Source organism: Oncorhynchus gorbuscha, linkage group LG23 (genome assembly GCF_021184085.1).
Source record: "Oncorhynchus gorbuscha isolate QuinsamMale2020 ecotype Even-year linkage group LG23, OgorEven_v1.0, whole genome shotgun sequence".
Taxonomy (NCBI): Eukaryota; Metazoa; Chordata; class Actinopteri; order Salmoniformes; family Salmonidae; genus Oncorhynchus; species Oncorhynchus gorbuscha.
Window position 1 is genome coordinate 34690459 of NC_060195.1, and position 16052 is coordinate 34706510.

The 16052-nt window shown below is 44.0% G+C and overlaps 1 protein-coding gene across 1 annotated transcript in view; it reads left to right on the forward strand.

The window, feature by feature from the left end:
* Positions 1–16052, forward strand: part of LOC124010831 (vascular endothelial growth factor receptor kdr-like) — an 84412-nt gene that overhangs the window by 19950 nt on the left and 48410 nt on the right. The window contains exons 4-11 of the mRNA XM_046323550.1: positions 250–377; positions 1621–1780; positions 1881–2017; positions 2108–2291; positions 2764–2890; positions 3107–3276; positions 4944–5100; positions 8659–8773. Coding sequence (XP_046179506.1) covers positions 250–377; positions 1621–1780; positions 1881–2017; positions 2108–2291; positions 2764–2890; positions 3107–3276; positions 4944–5100; positions 8659–8773 — 1178 coding nt within the window. The remainder of the gene's footprint in view (positions 1–249; positions 378–1620; positions 1781–1880; positions 2018–2107; positions 2292–2763; positions 2891–3106; positions 3277–4943; positions 5101–8658; positions 8774–16052) is intronic.

Consider the following 16052-nt stretch of genomic DNA (forward strand, 5'->3'; position numbering starts at 1 on the left):
TGGAGTAGGAGCGGATCTCACTGGTCTGGAAGATTCTATTTGATCTCTGTGTGAGATGGATGGCCTAACATTATCCTCACTTTGATTTTTAAAACCTGTTTTTTTAAAGAAAATGTTCTCTCCTGCTTCACTTTAGGCTGAGGACCACAACTTTCAACTTTTATACAGCAAAACCATTTAGTTAAATTAAATGATATTAAAAACGTAGGACCTTAAATAATGATTGGTATTTTCTGATTTGTTCTACAGATGAAAAACATCCGTTTGTGGAGCACCATTTCCGCAATCCATCCACCCTGTTTAGCTACAGACATGAAGCCACCCTAGTGATTCCCTGTAGAACAACTTCTCCTGACCAGATCGTCACTCTTGAAGCGGTAAGACTTTTCATGATCATTTGTCATTTGAAATGGGCATATCATTCCCATTGTCTTTCAAAATAGAGCAAATGTTAGCATTTATTATGAGACTTAGCAATGTTAACCAGTTGTATGAGATAGTATGGGCATGAGATTGATGACTTTACCAGACAGAGTGTACCATGACAATGTCTGACAGACGTCACTAAAGTTAAGATCGCAAAGAGACATGGTGAACACAGGCCCTCTGCACAATGGACAACATAGGAGTTCTCACACCCATCAAACGGTAGGTCATTCAGGCATGCGGAAAACAGCCAGGGGACAGTGGCCAGTGGGAAGGGAGGCTCAGGGGCAGGGACAGAAAAGGGAGTCATCCTGTCTGCTTCCTGTTAAGAACAGGAAGGTCTTCCAAGACAGATTTTCCTCAGAATAGAATCTCTCTCTAAATATAGACGACCTCTTTTTAAACATCTTGTCCAGGAAATGCGAATCTAAAAAACAATCCATATCCAATCAGAGGAAACAATAGGCTGATGATGCTCCTGGGTATAGTTAAGTGATTTTTACTATAATTATATCAGGAGGAAATCTCTCTCGATGTGACCAAGCTCCTTGTCTTTTTGCAGTAGCCTTTAACACGAGACGGCCTTGCTATAAATCATGTGCAACAGTGAACAGAGTGGCTCTTTTCCTTCACGATGCCACAGCTCAGAGCCACCACCCTCAACAATAGATGGCTGTGTTTGTATTCACAGGGTTGATATATAGCTGCGTCTCACAATGCCTTGGACATGGACAAACAAGTCTTATTTAGAGGGCAAAGATAGTGGGTTGTGTGACCTTGCTACTGGAAGATCTATGGCATTTCTCCTTCCTGCCTGCCTGCTTCCTTCCTTCCCCTCTCTCCTCTCCTAGCAGCATAACACTTGGCTGGAGAACAAACAACCGCAGTGGTAGGCCTTGGCCACATCCATCCATTTCATCCTTTGTTCAAAGTCAATAGTGCTCCGCGCATCACTGCATGGATAATTGCGATGGTTACACTCCATAAAACCGCAAAAAGGAATTAGATGTCGGCTCTGACGGGCAGGCGTCGCCAGCTGAGATCATTGGAGTGTGGAGTTTCATACCAAACCCAGTTGTCCGCGTCGTACTTCAGTCTGACTGGCTGAGTGCTTTTTAAAGACTGCAGAACTAGAAGCTCCACTAAACATATAAGCCCCTTCATAAACACCTTTCTACCTGTCTCTTCTTTCAGTGGCCACCCTTATCAAAGGAGGTTGAACAAGGGAAGGAATGGGACCCCAAAATGGGCTTCAAGATCCCATACGGTCCCTACAAATCCTATCATCTCCTAACCTGTGTCACCAGCGTCAACGGCCAACGGGTCCAGTCCAAATACATCCCTCTGAGGACTAGTGAGTAACTTCTCCTTCTCTTGTTGAGCTCTTAGAGCGACAGGGAAACTAATGATGGTGTTAATTCACCCTGTCTTCCCTTCTACCTCTGCTTGCATAGCTATCTTGCTGAGGAACGTGAAGATCAACCCAAGACGTATCAAGCTGTTAGTGGGAGATAGCCTGGTCCTCAACTGCTCCGCAGAGACCACCTTCAATGGAAGGATCAACTTCACTTGGGAATACCCAAAGAGAATGGTAAGCTCTAAGTCACTCAACATCCTTTAAGATTACTGGTCGACGAATCCGCTGTTTCAGGGTTGTTGATGAGTGCCTTCGCGTCCCCAGGTCCATCGGAACCCTATCATCAACAAGTCCAAAGAAGATCCGGCTTTGGTCACCAGTATGTACCAAGCAATCACCTTGTCCAACATCACCATGGACAACAGGGGCGTGTACAGGTGCACGGCTGATATAGGGAGCGCTGAGACGGGGAACAAGAAGCACGCCTCAGCCAAAGTCACCATCTACGGTGGGTCACTGTGTTAGAAACTGGTCCTGCGTGAAGGCAAGGTCTCACTGAGCTAAGGCAGAGGCAGACATAACTCCACCGTAATGTTCATCTTCAGCAACGATTGTGTGATCAAGCGATAAGGCCAGAGGGTGTGGTGTATTGCCGATATAGCAAGGCTAGGGACTGTTCTTAAGCACGACACAACGCGGAGTGCCTGGATACAGCCCTTAGCTGTGGTATATTGGCCATATACCACAAACCCCCGAGGTGCCTTATTGCTATTATAAACTGGTTACCAACGCAATTAGAGCAGTAAAACTAACTATTTTGTCATACCTGTGGTATACGGTCTGATTTACCACGGCTGTAGGCCAATCAGCATTCAGGACTCAAACCACCCAGTTTATGATCTCATTTATAATACATTTATGGTGTTGTTTTTCAACAGTCGTTTTCATGCTCTCACTATTGGTCTTCTGTGTGATTTCAGAACATCCATACCTGAATGTGTCCTATAAGAATGAACGGGCCAGGAGAGTGGTCTACACCGAGGGTAGAAACAAGCTGATGTTTGAACCCAAGGTCAATGCACTGCCACCACCCGACACTATGACATGGTAAGACTGAGTTCAGTTGCTGGGACTATTCACTGAATGTATTGTCAACTCCTGATGAATATAATGGCACTGTTGTGACTGTGTGCACTAAACTGGAGCGTACAAGTGTTCGATTTGGGATGCAGAGTTGCTGAACTATTATCATCACAACTTTCATATTAGTATGTTACGATTTGCTGAACTTCTAAAGTAAATGTGGGTGTATCTCGTTCCCAGGTATAAGGATGGCGTCCCCATCAACGAGAACTCCACCTGTTACGAGTCTTCAGGCTACAACCTCTTCGTCAAGGACGTGAAGCAGAAGGATGCCGGGGTCTTCACCATCGCCCTGGGCAACAAAGAGAGAGGCCTCTACAGGAATCTCAGCTACACTCTGATAGTCCAAGGTAAAGCTCTTATATCCCCATGATATCCCGTCCTATATCCATCCTTTATCCCTCCAAATGACTGGCGATCCTGAGGAAATGAAGCAATGCCCTGGACTTTGGGCCTCAGCATTTCGATTAGTCTCAGCACTTTTGGGTTGTGTACCCCCTGGTTGGTGCAGGGCTGCAGGTGGCAGCAGCTCCAGCATGACAGGAACCTGGGGGCTTGTGGGGTTTGTTGTTTCCAGCCGTGGATTGACGTAGTCGGGCCAGCTGGTATTGATTAGCTAGGCTCTTTTTGAAGGGGCTTCGCGGGTTGTGTAAACGGCCCTGTCTCTTCACTCTACCCCACTCTAGACCTAACCTTTATTTACATCATGTGTATGTAGCCTACAGCACCGCTTGTGTAAACAACATGATACAGGGCTATATGTGTACTGTGCGTCCTTCTGTAGCTCAGTTGGTAGAGCATGGCGCTTGTAACGCCAGGGTAGTGGGTTCAATCCCCGGGACCACCCATACGTAGAATGTATGCACACATGACTGTAAGTCGCTTTGGATAAAAGCGTCTGCTAAATGGCATATATTATTATTATTATTATTACTGTATATGATTTAGCATAGCATTTGAAACAAATATATTGTAATGACTGCCATGTAAATACTGAATGGTCGTTAACACTAGCGGTTATAAACGTGGTCGGTATTTTGTTATGGGGCTTTGATAGTGAGTTGGATGGAGAGTCGGGGAGTGCATTGTGCTTGCCGTTAAGAACTGTGTTGAGCAACACATGTGCCACTCAGATACTACTCCAAGCTGTCGATGGGGGGCAAAAAAATGCATCACAAAGTATTCCATTCCGTTCCCTGCACATTATCCAAGAATCCTCCTACTCTGCCAAAGTGTAAAGGTCAGCCCCATATAAATTGTATTTATAGTCCCTCACGTTCCCGTTTGCTCCACAAATCATTATTATTGGAATGACAAAAAAAAAGACTCACTCTCACAGACACAAACAATGGAAGGAGAAAAATAAAGGAAATTCCTGGGAACAGTTAGGGAACTATTTTAAACATCGTTCATCAAGCGTTTGAAGTCCAGCCCCAGTGTTCCAGATCTCAAATGGATTCAGCAGCCGGGGCTTGAACTGAGGACATTACTGAGAGAAACCGTGTCACGACTTTGCACATACGCACACATGTACGCACGCACACAACACACACACACACACACACACTGACTGGTGGAGAATGATTAACTGATGTGAGCAGAGCATTCCTCTTGAGGTGGCATCCAGTCAGTAAGTCCGTCAGTCTGGTTTTGATTACTGCTGTGCTCTCCCACACTGCTGATCCACTGACCTGGGACGGGGCATAGGGCCACATCTGGCCCATAGGCAGCTGGGTAGAGACTGGGCCAAGCTCTGAGACACTGACACCCTGATGTGATGGACAACCCCCAGGGTATCAGGGCTATGCAATCACTCAACCTTTTTCAAGCACTTTACAGCCGACTCTCAGAGGTTAGAAGACAACTGGTGTCCATGGGACCTTTTCCATGGTTATCCATCATGATGACAAACCTCTCTCTCATTATAAAGACATTATTACCGCCAATGGCCAGGTGTAACTGTTGATGCAACAGTGTCTGATCTCTTTGTCTCTATGTGTGTATGTGTCTCCCACAGTGAGACCAAAGATCTCTGAAGAGGAGGTGGCCTCGGAGTACGTGCAGCCCTACATGTTTGGCATGCAGCATCAGCTAACCTGCACCGCCTTTGGAGTGCCCATGCCCAACATCACGTGGCTCTGGCAACCATGCCATCCTGACCCCACCGACAAAGAGTGAGTCACTAACAAAGAGTGGGCCATCCTAGGCTGTTTATCCTGGGCAATCCAGGTGGTTATATTAACTAAATCGTTAACGAAGCTGTGAAGTGAAGCTGTGAAGTGAAGCTGTGAAGTGTCAGTGCCTTTGAGCCTTCCAGTGTGTTCTGCACTTCTTGTTTTTACAATGTTCCTTCGTTCCTGATGTACTTCGATGTGTTCTGTTATTCATTGTAAACCATAAGAATATGTGAGAACTGTGTAGTATCTTGCACAACCATAAAGAACCACTTCCAGGAAACAACCATAAGGCACCACTTCCAGGAAACGACCATAACGCACCACTTCCAGGAAACAACGATAGGCACCACTTCCAGGAAACGACCATAACGCACCACTTCCATGAAACAACGATAGGCACCACTTCCAGGAAACGACCATAACGCACCACTTCCAGGAAATGACCATAAGGCACCACTTCCAGGAAACAACCATAAGGCACCACTTCCAGGAAACAACCATAACGCACCACTTCCAGGAAACAACCATAAGGCACCACTTCCAGGAAACAACCATAAGGCACCACTTCCAGGAAACAACCATAAGGCACCACTTCCAGGAAACAACCATAAAACAACCATAAGGCACCACTTCCCAGGAAACAACCATAAGGCACCACTTCCAGGAAACAACCATAAGGCACCACTTCCAGGAAACAACCATAAGGCACCACTTCCAGGAAACAACCATAAGGCACCACTTCCAGGAATCAAAGCACTAAATTCAGAACTGTGATGAAGTCATATCTTTTTTCTCAAAAACCCAGTCTATGAATCAAAATGTTCTGAGTCACCAGAACCATCTGACTGACAGAAACTGCTGGATCACGGGGAGGGTCACTGTGCATTTCTAGTTATTTCTGTAACATAGACGTGGTGTTCTGAGTTTATAGTTTTGGTTCATGGAAGTGCAAGACTCATACTTCCACGTATCGTCCATATGTCCACACAGACCCTGAGATGAATTGTCCTCTCGTCTGGTCTCTGTCAATGCACATGATTAGTGAAGCAGACCAGCATTGTCCCTGCCAGTGCACATCCTGGTTATGTTTTGGCTGAGTGTTTACGTTTGATCACCCTCAGGGGGGCCTGCAACAAGCGGATGCATCAGGTATTCAGGGGAAATGGAAAGAGAGCCTTTGACGCTACTTCCGCTTTTGGGTGTTAACAAGGCAACACTCCATCTTAACTCCTCCTCCACATTTACTGGATTGGTTCAACAGTGCAGAAGAGAACCTCCCCCGGCAGTTTATTTCTTCTCGTCAGGACTTTTACGCCTGCTGCGTTAAATTAGGGTTTGTTGATGCTGAGCTCAGCTGTCAGAGTATTGGAACTGGATCATACACACACACACACACACACACACACACACACACACACACACACACACACACACACACACACACACACACACACACACACACACACACACACACACACACACACACACACACACACACACACACACACACACACACACACACACACACACACACACACACACACACACACACACACACACACACACACACACACACACACACACACACACACACACACACACACACACACACGCACAAACACACACCACACACACACACACACGCACACACACGCAAACACACACACACGCACACACACACACAGAGTCTGTGAGTCTGGAGTCCAGAACCACCGGGCTAGCCCGAGGCTCCCTCTCCAGAAACAGGCTTGCATCCATTTAATTGACTCTGTCCCAAAATACAGACATTTGTCAAAGAAATGTAGCCCCGGGAGAATTCCCCACTCATTTGTGGCCAGTGGCTCTGTGGGTGGGGAGAGAGGATATTTTAGTCTCAAACTCCCCAAGCTTCTATAGAGCTGAATGGGACAGAGCGTGTGGTATGGGCGTGAATGTCGACCTGCTGGGGAACCTTCATAAACAACATTAACAGTGTATAAGACAGTTCGTATTTGATTAATGATGGGCAGTCCCACCTATGTGGAAGCTAGCCACAACAAGGATTAGCCACAATAGTGGAATTTGTGGTTTGCCTTCCAAGAGAAAGTCCCTCTTTGAACGTGATGCAAATGGATACAAATAGTGGAATCATGCCATATTTAGACTAGATAATGCTAAACAAGGTTAGTAGTATAAGTAGTATATGTTTTTTGACATGCAAAGACCCAACACCGTTCCATATTTATAGAGCTGAACGGGACAGAGCTTGTGGTATGAGTGATTGGGCGGCTAGCGAACCTTCATAAACAACATGAACATTCCCTGAGAGCCAGAGCTGCTATACCCCTGTCAGTGACAGCAGGGGTCCTTTCTGAGGCGAAAACTGAGGCAAACAATGGGCCATTACCGCGGGGTTATCAAGTGTTGGTTATCAGGACCCCACACCGCTAGAAAAACACGGCTCGGGGATGGCCTCACAATGGAGGGCCTGAATTATGTTACACTTCAGGCTCTGTAACTTGACAAATACTTCTGTTAATTATCCATCATTCGTAAAAAAAATATTTTGTAAAAACACTCCTGGTTGCCAAATTTGTAACAGAAATGATGGTGGAGGTTCAAGCTGTGTCAAGGTGCCTCATTTCTGCAGCCCTAAAGATAACCAGCTCTGGCATTGGAAAAAGTTGCTCATAAACGATTGAAGCTGAAAAGGGCCTGTTTTTTCAACAGCTAATGAGGGAGGTGCATCAAATAGAGGTTTCAGCCCAGCCACAGCCTAGTTGGAGGCAGATTGAGCCAAATGTTTGTTTATACAGTTCAGACCCCCTTCAAGTATTTCTCATTGCAAATTGAACATTTACCATTTCAGGATCAGACCTCGTGTAAATCACAGTCCCCTTGTGGTTGGGGAAGCGTAACGTCTTAGATAGCAAGAAAGAGGGATGGGAGAGGTGAAGGAGGCAGGAAGGGTTCTTTCTTTATCAGCAGCAGGGTAAGAAGGTATCAGCTGTCTGTTGTTGACCCACCAAGGTCTGGGGATTAGCCTTATCTCCTCTAGTCAGAGAATGAGGGGGTTTCCTGTGCGAGGTGACGCATAGCACAGCCCTTCCTATTACCCTGCCGTTTCCTCCTGCCTCCCAGCCCGCTTGGCCTGGCCGCCTCACTCCTCATCAGTCTGATTGTTCCCCTCAGTAGACTGGAGGAAAGCGAGGAGTGGAGGAGAGGCTGGCTGGTGTTTGTCTGGTTTAACAATCCTAGGCAGCCTGGGCTTTAGCCCGCCCTAAAAGGCCACACAAAATCTATAATGTTAGTCAGAGCCTCATAAGGCTAAATGCCTGACCGCTCAGAGCGACACATTGTAAAACTGTTTGGGCCACTTTCGCTGGTCCATAGTGTCATTTCTGATTCCCACTAATGAACTATAGGAAAGGATGACATGTCCACACAGCATTCTGCTCTAAGAGTCTTCTGTTTTGTCCACTGTTCTATACTAATTTTCAAAACAGACTTTATACTTTAGGTAACCTGCAGCCGTTTCGTCTAGATCAGTAATGACTGGTTTCCTCTGTCCTATAGGTGTACCCTTTACACTGAGCCAATCCCGGTTCAAATGGACGATAAGGGGAACTACTCACACAACTGGATTGAGAACATATACAACAAAAATCAACTGGTAAAAGGGAAGAACAAGGTATGCTAAGAGTATGGTTTCGATGTCATTAGATGTGTTATGTACTCAGAGAAACTGACACTTCTTAACGTTGGACAACATAGAACAATGATTCATGTACGTGTGCTTATCATATATGATGCATGTTTGATACTGAGCATCAATTTCCCATGACAAAATAGTCCCTTCTGTCGGTCAATACAACAATTGCTTAAAGATTTATATGAAAAGGGGATCTAGATTAAATGTCCAGATAGAGAGAGAGAGCAGTCTGAGAGATCAACACTGAAGTGGGGCTCTCCACGATCGTTCTCTTTGAGACGCCAACACCTAAACTTTACAATACGCCTTATTATGTCACTGTTTTATAATGGTTCATTCTATCTGCAATAGTTTAGACTTATGTAAATGTAGCCAAACGTTACGGAAGGAACATCAATATGCATTTATAATTGTTTTATTTTATTTAAAAACATATAATTTTTTAAAACTGTTTTGGATCAGTCATTATTGGGTGTTATGTGGAGAGTGATGAGTAAAAACATTTTAAAATCAATTTTAGAGTAAGTGTGTAACATAACAAAATGTTGAAAATGTTAAGCGGTCTGAATACTTTCTGTAAATGACAGAAAATAGACACATCAAAATATAAATATAAAATGTAAGCAGAAAGAAAGAAACGGTCATAAAAAACTAACACATTCATCAGTAGTAAGGTCCTCTATCGCCTTTCTGAATCGCCCCAGAGGCACCAGAACATCACATTCGTCAGTAGTAAGGTCCTCTATCGCCTTTCTGAATCGCCCCAGAGGCACCAGAACATCACATTTCAGTAGTAAGGTCCTCTATCGCCTTTCTGAATCGCCCCAGAGGCACCAGAACATCACATTCGTCAGTAGTAAGGTCCTCTATCGCCTTTCTGAATCGCCCCAGAGGCACCAGAACATCACATTCGTCAGTAGTAAGGTCCTCTATCGCCTTTCTGAATCGCCCCAGAGGCACCAGAACATCACATTCGTCAGTAGTAAGGTCCTCTATCGCCTTTCTGAATCGCCCCAGAGGCACCAGAACATCACATTCGTCAGTAGTAAGGTCCTCTATCGCCTTTCTGAATCGCCCCAGAGGCACCAGAACATCACATTCGTCAGTAGTAAGGTCCTCTATCGCCTTTCTGAATCGCCCCAGAGGCACCAGAACATCACATTCGTCAGTAGTAAGGTCCTCTATCACCTTTCTGAATCCTCTATCGCCCTGAATCAGAGGCACCAGAACATCACATTCGTCAGTAGTAAGGTCCTCTATCGCCAGAACATCACCCCCAGAGGCACCAGAACATCACATCGTCAGTAGTAAGGTCCTCTATCGCCTTTCTGAATCGCCCCAGAGGCACCAGAACATCACATTCGTCAGTAGTAAGGTCCTCTATCGCCTTTCTGAATCGCCCCAGAGGCACCAGAACATCACATTCGTCAGTAGTAAGGTCCTCTATCGCCTTTCTGAATCGCCCCAGAGGCACCAGAACATCACATTCGTCAGTAGTAAGGTCCTCTATCGCCTTTCTGAATCGCCCCAGCCCAGAACAGAGGCACCAGAACATCACATTCCTGTCAGTAGTAAGGTCCTCTATCAAAGCCTTTCTGAATCGCCCCAGAGGCACCAGAACATCACATTCTGAATCAGTAGTAAGGTCCTCTATCGCCTTTCTGAATCGCCCCAGAGGCACCACTCAGTAGTAAGGTCCTCATATTTCTGAATTAGAACATCACATTCAGGTCATCACATCAAGTCATGCTGTCAGTAGTAAGGTCCTCTTTCTGAATCGCCAGAACATCACATGAATCGCCTTTCTGAATCCATCACATTCGAGTAGTAACCTCTATCGCAATCGAGAGGCACCAGAACATCACATTTTAAGAATGTTTTGAAGATTGTTCCACGAATAATGTGCTAGAAAACGAAAATAATGTCCAGAGGCAGCCGTCCCTGAGAGCAGGTGTGGTAAATCCTGTCTTAAGTTTAGTAATGACATTAGGTACAGTGGGAGTTATTGTAAACTTGCTTTATAGATGACAACACAGCAATGTATCAAACTACATGAAATCAAAGGAGACCAACTTTCTGGTAGAGAATGCAGTGATGAGTGCTAAAATGGTTGCCCATAAAGCACTGTGCTGTATGATAAACTGCATTTAATGGCTTGAATGAAGTGGCATAGTCTATGACCGATAGGAATGTCGACTGAATAATATGCTTTCTACTATTTAGTGAGAGGCAGGACCTAGTTCTTTAAAAGAAGCCCATTATTATTCTCAGCTTCTTAACTAACTCATAAATATGCTTTTTAAAAGACAGCTTTTTATTTATCTAGATGCCCAGATATTTGTAATTAGGGACATGATCAATATGGACACCATCCAAAGTACATATGCTGAAATCTGTTATTTTTATGCACTCTAGAGGACATCATATACTTAGTTTTACCTGCATTCAATACTCAATTCAGGTCAATAATGTTTTTCTCTAATACAATGAAGGCAGGCTGTAGTTCAGATAGAGCCTAGTCAACCGAGGGGGCAATAGCATACACAACAGTATCATCGGCATACAAGTACAGGTTACACTTTTTTTTTATAGACAAGTCGATGCTGTTAATCTAAACAGTAAAAAGTATAGGACGCAGAATCGTCCCCTGCGGGACACCTTTTGTAATATTCAGGAAACCTAATTTAACACCATCAATAGATGGTTGAGTTCTTTCTGTCAAGTAATTTTTAAACCATAACATGCAGCCTGGTCTAGGCCAATTAAGGAAAGCCTCTGAATTAGCAGCGAGTGATCAACAGTATCGAAGGCCTTTGAAGAGGGCAGCACAATATTGCCTTTTATCCACACAGTTAACCACATCATTTGACCTGGTCTAAAGCCTGACTGATGTACATTAATGATTACATTTCTTAGATAAGGAAGATATAAGCTGAGAATTAATCAAGAATTCTAAAATTTTAGCTAGGCAAGAAAGTTTATAAATAAGGCCATAATTGTTTAGGTCACAAGGGTCAATAATGAAATATATTACAGTACATTGTAAATACAGTTAATTTATACATTGTTGTATAAAATACAGTATGTATAGGGGGAAAGCAATATATGGTAAAGGACATTTACTGTATATCAGTAGGTATATTTATGACAAGGAATCCCACTTTATTGTATACACTGTCTTAACTGCCAGGCATTTTTAAGCAACTCACAAGTCAATTCATATATACAGTAGTCAGCAACAAATAGACCATCAAATCTGTCATTATTTGCTTTTGATTAAAAGAAGCCCCTTAGCCTTCGATTATAGTCAAAGCAAGTTGAGCGCCAGAACTGCCATGAAGAAAAAGCATTTTGGCTCTCTTCAGGGCTGCTCTCCTGAGTCGTTCATTCGTCTGTCCTTCAACTGACAGACACCATTCATTTCACCCTGCTGGAGTGAAAAACACCCTCAGACAAAACGCAGGTCCTTGGATCTAAAGAAGCTAGGCCTGATGCTCCAGCCAAGGCTCTGCCTGCTCTGCCAGAGAGCAGCGTTTATTCTGACATCACTGGATCATTGTCTGTTGGATCACCGAGGGCTGTGGAGCTCTGTGTAGATAGCACAATACAGCCATATGGCTCAAGCCATGCGTGTGCAGACAGAGGAGACTGACCTTTTATAGGTTCCTTCCTAACTCCACTGACCTGTGAACAGATCAGCTGTAATACGCTGAAAACAAATACGATGTCACGCCCTGACCTTTGAGAGCCTTTTTATGTCTCTATTTGGTTTGGTCAGGGTGTGATTTGGGAGGATTTCTATGTTTTTTTGTGTTTCTTTGTTTTGGCCGGGTATGGTTCTCAATCAGGGACAGCTGTCTATTGTTGTCTCTGATTGGGAATCATTCTTAGGCAGCCTTTTTCCCTTTTGTCATTGTGGGAAGTTGTCTTTGTTAGGGGCACTATAGCCTTTGTAAGCTTCGCGGTCGTTTTTGTTATTTCTTGTTTAGTTGGTGACATTTCAACAAATAAAAGAAAATGTACGCTCACCACGCAGCACCTTGGTCTCATTCCGACGACAATCGTGACATACGCTGAAGCCTAGTAGGCTGACCACACCGCTAGTGTCACGTGCGTGAGCGTTGCAAAATAAATGTAGAAATCTATGTTATTCAATTATTTCACCCACACTGCTCGCGTGTGCCAACAAGCGTCTGCGTTGCCAAGGGCTAAAATAGAAGTCATTCCTATTTCTGACGCAGATCACGCTGCAAGTCCTGCCTCTCTCATCTCCTCATTGGTTTATAGAAGCAGGTACACACGTGCCATCTCCTCATTGGTTATACCCACGTGGGTGATTGAAAGACTAAATGTTTTGCCGGTTGTCGTGGTAATACTATGAACGTTTAGATGCCAATCACCATATAAGTTCAAAGATGAAAAAGCCGGGAAGGAGGAGAGATGACTAGAAACGATTCGGTTGGACGTTTTATGTGTGGATTAATTGTCGGAGTAGAGGATCTTGTGCATTTCAGGTAAAATAACAACTCAATGTTTATATCCCAGGACAAATTAGCTAGCAACTCCAGGCTAGATAAATAGGACAAATTAGCTAGCAAGTGCAAGCTAATTAGCTAAATTGCCATACATGTTTAATGCTTTTCGACCTGTCCCCAAATTAATGTCATTGGTTCAGAGTTTGTTTTTATATTTTAACCTGCGTGTCGTGATCGCGTTTGGTGTAGGCGGACAAGATACATTTATGCACGATGGCGCACGCGTGCAGCCGGTTTGGGTTCCGTGTAAGACTAAAGCACTCCTTAACTGTTTCTACCCACAAGCCGTAAGACTGCTGAACAATTAATCAAATGGCCACCCGGACTATCTACTCGCTGTTTATTATCTATGCATAGTCACTTTGCAAGTTACCTTTAGTATATAGTATATAGCTTCGTTATTGTTAAGTAATTTTCTTGTGTTACTTTTAGATTTGAGATTTTTCACTTTAGTTTATTTAGTAAAAACTCTTTTTCTTGAACTCCATTGTTGGTTAAGGGCTCGTAAGTAAGCATTTCACGGTAAGATCTACACCTGTTGCATTCGGCGCATGTGACATATAACATTTGATTTGATTTGAAAATATTGAAACTAAGTTTGAAAATTGGAATAATATGTTATTTTCATTGTTTTTGTCATATCTGTATTAATATGGTATAGCTGAAGGTAATGGTTACATCTCCTCTCACTAAAAATGGCCCACATCTTGGCATGCGTTCCCAAAGCTGAACATGGAGACTGTAGACATTGCAGCACATATCCTAGGGGAGCTTGTTACCAAAACCATTCACCCCAAACGTAATTAAGTGCAGGCCTCAACTGCTTTCCCCAAAAGCCTATTGGATTAGTTGAAAGACAGCCGTTCCAACACACTGGGTCAAATTGGGGCATAAATCCAGTCAGCATATAAATATTTCAACAGCACAAGCAAACCAACCAGTGAAGAAAATACTGGTAATTAGCCATTACCCAAACACATATACTGGTGTAGTAAACTTTTATTAAATGGTATTTCTCCTGCTTTACCCTAAAGGGAGATTTATGAAGGAGTTTCCCCCGGCTGATGATACATGGTTGATGGCATTTAGAATCATGCTAATTGTATACATACACAAGTAGTAATAGAGAGCCTAGACCTCATTCACTTCCAGCACTACCAATCTCTGTTTGACATAAATAGGGAGGCACTCCTTATTTACAAGCGCTTGCGGCCCAAACACCGGTGCTTTATAGGGGTGAGGACTAAGGGTCAGTGATAACAAGCGGCGGTTTAAAAGAGAGGGATTTGTTGGGAGTGAATTCCTCTCTGTCACCCCGCATAAATCGCCGTGCCCCGTGAACGAGAGTAAAGTGTTGGTCAGGGCTGCAGGGCTGGCCTCAGAGGGTCTCAGTGCGTCTGGTCAAGTCACCACTTAGGGACAGAGTGCACTTTCTGAAACAACTGTTTTCCAGCTCAAGTTACATTTATCATTGGTAATGGCAGTAACGCAACACCACACAACTACTCCATCAATACTCTGACCAATGTCATAGCAACTCAGGGTAGACAACGTAACACGACTTTAAACAACTTTAGCGAGCTTTTCCTTCCAAAGATGTTTAAACAGCGCACAATATGAGCTGAGACTTTGAAAACGTACTGAAACAGTGAAAATATGTCACACACAGTCAAGTCTCATGACCAAAGCCCTGTTTCTGAGGGTCAGAGCACAATGCCGCTAGAAACCCAGGAAGTTGACACCACCTAGACAATACAGCCACAGCATTCAGCACCTTTGATGTAGCTGCTCTGAAAACAGATGTCGTTCTGAACACAAAACAGAACCCCACGCGATCTGGCCCCTTGCCCAAATCTTACTCACTATTATGTCTACTTAAGCCGTTAAATGGGTTCCACTCCAACGGCGATAAAATCTAGTGTGGCATTGTAAATGCTCTTCGGGAAATGACATGGAGGGCCAGGCACTCGTTCTGGGGAGCGGTGCTGCTAGGAGAGACGCGGCAGGTTTTAAAAAGTCCAGATGTATCCTTCCATTAATGTGAACTAACTGAAGAGAATTAAACAGGCTTAAGGCAGACCTCTGACCCACCTGCTAATGACAAATAACCACACTGGTGTTGATGGAAAGTCTTCTGAGGTACAGTACCAGTCAAACGTTTGGACACACCTACTCATTCCAGGGTTTATCTTTATTTTTTGCTATTTTCTACATTGTAGAATAATAGTGAAGACATCACAACTATGAAATAACACATATGGAATCATGTAGTAACCAAAAAAGTGTTAAATAAGGTCATCTGATGCAGCACTCCATCATGCTCCTTCTTGGTCAAATAGCCCTTACACTGCCTGGAGGTGTGTTAGGTCATTGTCCTGTTGAAAAACAAATAAGAGTCCCACTAAGCACAAACCAGATGGGATGGTGTATCGCTGCAGAATGCTGTGGTAGCCATGCTGGTTAAGTCTGCCTTGAATTCTAAATAAATCACTGACAGTGTCACCAGCAAAGCACCATCTTACCTCCTCCATGCTTCACGGTGGGAACTACACATGCGCTGATCATCCGTTCACCTATTATGCGTCTCACAAAGACACAGCAATTGGAACCAAAGAACAGATTTTGTGTTTCTTGACCCAAGCAAGTCTCTTCTTATTATTGGTGTCCTTTTGTAGTTGTTTCTTTGCAGCAATTCAACCATATAGGCCTTATTCAAGCAGTCT